Raw genomic sequence first — 4,944 nt, 5'->3', positions numbered from 1 at the left:
ATGATTAAATTGAAACAAGCATCTCTTAGTAACATTGGTATTAACCTAAGAGAAGATAGAAATAGAAAATAAATTGAAACAAATGATTAAAAATCTTGCACATAATTTGTAGAAAAATGCACTTCTTTATATATAAATGCAAACATAAATATTAGTGTACATTTCACACTTCAATATAATTTAGACATAGATTGTATTATAAAAAAATGACTCACTGTACATAAAAATAGAAACAAACACACATAAAAAGACAACAAACATGAAACGGTTTACTTTATATTACTGTCAAATAGCAAAAGCACCATAAAATTTGTCTTTGAATGTAAACTAACACGGCCCGACAAACATCGCATTAAAATATTCGGCCGCCGGTCAGACGTGTAATGATTAATACTCAGGCTAATTAGGCAAGCTTGCATGCATCGGCAGATCGGCTACATGCTGCATGCACGCTGTAGTGCTCGTCACGTCACGTGCATGAAGTGGTGGGGGTAAAATCGACTGACCCTAACTTGTTTTTAAGGCGACTGAAGAGTAGCTAAAGCGGAAATATATTGGCTAGCGGTGAAATCTGTTCTGTGGTGTATGCGGAAGCACTTGGTGGGTGTGACTCGGTATTCAGAGCTTGAGTTGTACTTATCCAACAACCAAACAGCGGAAAGTAAACTGGTATCCTCATTGGTAGGAAATAAATGAAATAGCACATGAACCAAACAATTCCTTAGGGTTACAAGATAGCACCAAGTTAAAGTCTACATGAACATGATGCAAACGAGTGTCCATGGGGGCACAAAGTTGAACTCTACGACCTGATACAAACGAGTGTGCATGGGGCACCAAGTTGAACTCTACGACCTGATACAAACGAGTGCGCATGGGGCACCAAGTTGAAGTCTACGAGACCTGATACAAAGGATGCAAGACAGCTGCATGAGCTACTAGCTAGGATCGCTTCCCTTTCTTCCTCCTCTCCTCCTCTCTCTCCCTCTCCTCTCTCTCTTTCTCCTTCCTCCTCCTCCTCCTCTCTCTCTTCTTGTCTATCTCCTTCTGCTCCTTCTCCTCCCTCCTCCGCTTCTTCTCCTTCTTCCGCCTTGCTGCGGCAGAATCATTCTCTTCAGCGTCTGAAACGGGCGAATCTGTCGATGGCGACCGCGACTCTCGACGTGGCTTTTGGTGCACCACCGGGATATCATCGATGTCTAGCGCGACTCCTGTTTCCAATGAAAAGTCAGGGCTAGCAATTACTAATAAATAAGGGGACAAATAAGTAAACAGTGAGAAGGTGCGCATGCAATTCCAAAACAGATAGATAAGCAGCCAGTGAGAAGGTGCGCATATGCAGATCCAAATTATTAGATATATAGACTCACACAATCCCAAACAAACTAAACCCTTAAAAGCCTACAGTAGCCCAAAAACATATATGAGCAGAGGAATACTAACGGAAACTATCTTCCGATTCACCGGATGATACTTCTGGGGGCGCCATCCTCCGGCCAAGCTCTAAGCAGAGCACAAGGGGTTGGCTCGTCTCTCTCTCTCTCTCTCTCTCTCTCTCTCTCTCTCTGGGGTCGATGGTTGGATACTCCATGGAGACAATGGTGGCATTTTATAGTCTCACATGGACCGATTGATGAGTATGTGTACCGTTGAGCGTGCGGCACGTTCTTCCCTGCCGCAATGTGCATTATGAACAAAGGGAAACGACAAAAGTCAAGGACGAGCTGATATGATGTCAGATCAACTTCTTCAAAGCTACTAGAGTAGAACTGTAGTACACCGCACAAGCTCTTCGGCTACTTACTCTATGTTACGATGGAAGCAGTTTTTGTTTTTATACACAAGACAACCTTTTTCATCGAGGGAATTAAGGAGCTAGCTGTGAAATGTCCGGCTTCATCTTCTTGCTTCTTTCCTTTTGTACATACAAACCCATAGCAGGTGGAAATCCTGCCATTTCACGTAAAAAAATCTCTCCATAAAAATAATTAATTTAATAATGGTTTTATCAATTCACTCATATTAGAATTAACCAAATCTCACTCAACTGAACCACGTTTTTGGTTTTCTTGTGCATTTTGGCATGTATTTTCATCAACTTCTTATTGTGTCTTTTTTCCTGTTGTTCATTTTCTTTTCATCGATGTTGCTTTTTTGTTACCATGAATAGATTTTTTTTAAGTTTACTCACTCCTTATATTATATTCTATTTTTTTGGTTAAATGATGCAGCGCTTGGGACTTGAACCTCAGCGCGAGACATTTTCTCTACCCCCCCCCCCCCCCCCCCCCCCCCCACCCTCTATTGCACATCTGTCAGCCACACGCAATCAAGTCAGGGCATCTCCAACGCTATCCACTAAAATGGACACAATATTCATCCGTGGACCGTGTCAAGACGCATGAGCCGGCCATCCAACCATATGGCTCAAATGTCCACCTCTATTAATTTTAAAAACATATCAAAATTTTTGTGCTAACCAAACTACACACACGGCACGATCTTCGGCATTGTTCAGAACTAAATCGATGCATTTTTTATTAAAAAATAATATTGCGCTCTTATTGCTTCGTCGGGCACACACAATTAAGCCGGTACATTTCTTCCATAAGATAAAGTCGGTACATTTCTTTTAGTACCAACCCTAGTTGCATGATCGTAGCGCACGCCCACCACATGCGCGCGCATGCGCACACACACATGTATATATCTTTACAAACCTTCAGAACATGGTTAAAAAACATAACGGGAAGAAAAAACTATTTTGCCATAGTCATTTGCATCGTCCTATCTTTGCAATCTGCATGTAGTCATAAGATGTGTGCAATAACATAGAGTACTGAATGTGTGCAGGTGTGTTTCCGGTCCAGTGTGACGACTTATGCTTTATTCAATTTGTTTCACTGTGTCAAAATCCACATGCGTGCCGCAGCAGCAGCAGCAGCAGCTCAGCAGGCTGTGGGTGTGTTGTGCCCATCTCCTGTGCAGATGGTACAAGGCAGCAAAGGCATTGCGTGTGGCAGTCAATCAGAGATCCTAGGCAGTCGTCCGGGACCGCGAAATCAAAGATGGTAGGCAGTCGTTGGGGACCGCGTGCAGTAATGGGGAAAAGTTATTTTTTGCATCCACTCATCTGATAGCACACGTGATGTGGGCAAAGCTCTGAATTTTGTCTTTCAACTTCTTATGGGCTTCAAGTTGTTGCAACACTACCCATGCAAAAATAATAATAATAATAATAATAATAATAATAAGTTTTCCAATGGTGTTATATAAGAAAAAATGAACATCATGTGACAGCGTTAATCATGGCTGACAAAGCAACATAACGCACTATCTCAGAGTGATTCCTCAAAAATATAGTTTCTGTCCCAACAAAAAAGTTAATACATAATGCAGAATGGGCTCAAGAGGCCCCTATCAAACTCTCGTATAACATAGTAGGGAGGATTCGAAAGATCCCCAATTAGGACTTGGAGTTATGAGTTAAGACATCACACAACTCAGAATTGAACAGCCAGCCAGCAACTGAAACGCTCTAGTGCTAGAAAAATGTGCACGCATAGACGGGAAATGAAAAGGCTTTGATTGGACCATTTGTTTAGAAGAACCCTTATTATTTAATTAAAAACATTCATACAATCATCCGTTACAGCTTTCGCCACACAGGGCGGAACACTATTAAGAAGCACACCACTACACCTATTAACAAAGCTAAACTTTGCAATCTCGTGTGCCACCTTATTGGCATTCTTGTTAATCTTGGTCATCTTGAAAATTTTCAGCATCTTAGAAATACTCACCGCTTTCCTTCTTAAGATCAACAAGAGGTGTGCTTTGTAATGTTGTTGATCCTTGATAATAGATCTAAGGGCTCTTAAAAAAATCATTTCCATGAAAGGAAACCACAAAAGCACAATCAATTTCTAAAAGGATGGGCTTGTGAAGGGCGGCTCTAAGTTCCACTTCATCCACACTATAGCAGACCCTCAATATAATGTAAGGGAACCAACAACGGCAGTGGCAGCTCTAAGGAGGAAACCTAGTCATCGTTGTTTCATGTGAGAATTTTCAAGTGGAAACACATACAAATGAACATTTCCTTTTTTTCGTGTGATCGAGTATTATTTTTCAAAAGATGGACATCTATTCAAGATATAAACATATTTATCTTTAAAATGAAAATACTTTATATTAAGCATACAAATATATATTTAAAAACCAGTGCAATTTAAAAAAAACCTATCTAAGGATATTTATGTAATTTATCAAGCAATCACATGCTTTAGAAAAAACATTATGTGATTTTCAGAATGTGTTCACACCTTTAAAAAATGTTCATGTAATTTTGAAAGGATTGTTTACGAATTTTCAACAAATTCTTATGTATTTTAAAAATGTGTTCACGGATTTTAAACAAAGATTTGACACGTTAAATACCACCTACATCTTTGTCTCAGCATTCTTTACACACCCGTACTCTTGTCTCGCTGTTTTGTATAAAAAATAAGTGAAAATTTTCTTTCTATTTTCTTTTTGTACTGTCCTCTAGGGTACAATAGACAACTTTTGATAAGTTAAATGAAAGCTTTAAAATATTAGTTTAATTTACAAAATATTATTGTAGATTAAAAAATCACCTCTCCAAAATTTATTTGTTTAATTTATAAAGTGTTGACATATTTTAGAAAAATGTTCATGTTGTTTTCAAAATGTGTTCACAACTTTTAAAAATGTTACTCCCGCCGTTCATACTAAAGTTGTACTAAGTGTGTGTCAATTAATTTGAATCGGAGGGAGTAATGTAATTTTTAAAAGTGTTTACGCATTTTAAACAAATGCTTATTTAAACCTTTTTAATGTGTTCATGCATTTTAAATAAAGATTCGCCGCCCTTAACTAGACTGGCATCTTTGTCTCACCTGCACACCCATGCTTATATAT

At 39.0% G+C, this 4,944-nt stretch overlaps 1 protein-coding gene across 1 annotated transcript; it reads right to left on the bottom strand.

The window, feature by feature from the left end:
• Window positions 1-662: 662 nt before the first annotated feature.
• On the bottom strand, window positions 663-1,563 carry LOC125516053 (nucleolar protein 58-like). The gene is made up of 2 exons (XM_048681540.1): window positions 1,444-1,563; window positions 663-1,211 (listed from the first exon to the last, which is right to left on the bottom strand). Exons 1-2 carry the CDS (start codon window positions 1,487-1,489, stop codon window positions 943-945), a joined length of 315 nt encoding a protein of 104 aa, XP_048537497.1. The 5' UTR covers window positions 1,490-1,563; the 3' UTR covers window positions 663-942.
• Window positions 1,564-4,944: the final 3,381 nt, after the last annotated feature.

The sequence above is a fragment of the Triticum urartu genome, chromosome 6 (assembly GCF_003073215.2).
Source record: "Triticum urartu cultivar G1812 chromosome 6, Tu2.1, whole genome shotgun sequence".
Lineage (NCBI taxonomy): Eukaryota > Viridiplantae > Streptophyta > Magnoliopsida > Poales > Poaceae > Triticum > Triticum urartu.
Note: the sequence above shows the minus strand (reverse complement) of the source record. Positions and strands in the feature narration are given on the sequence as shown.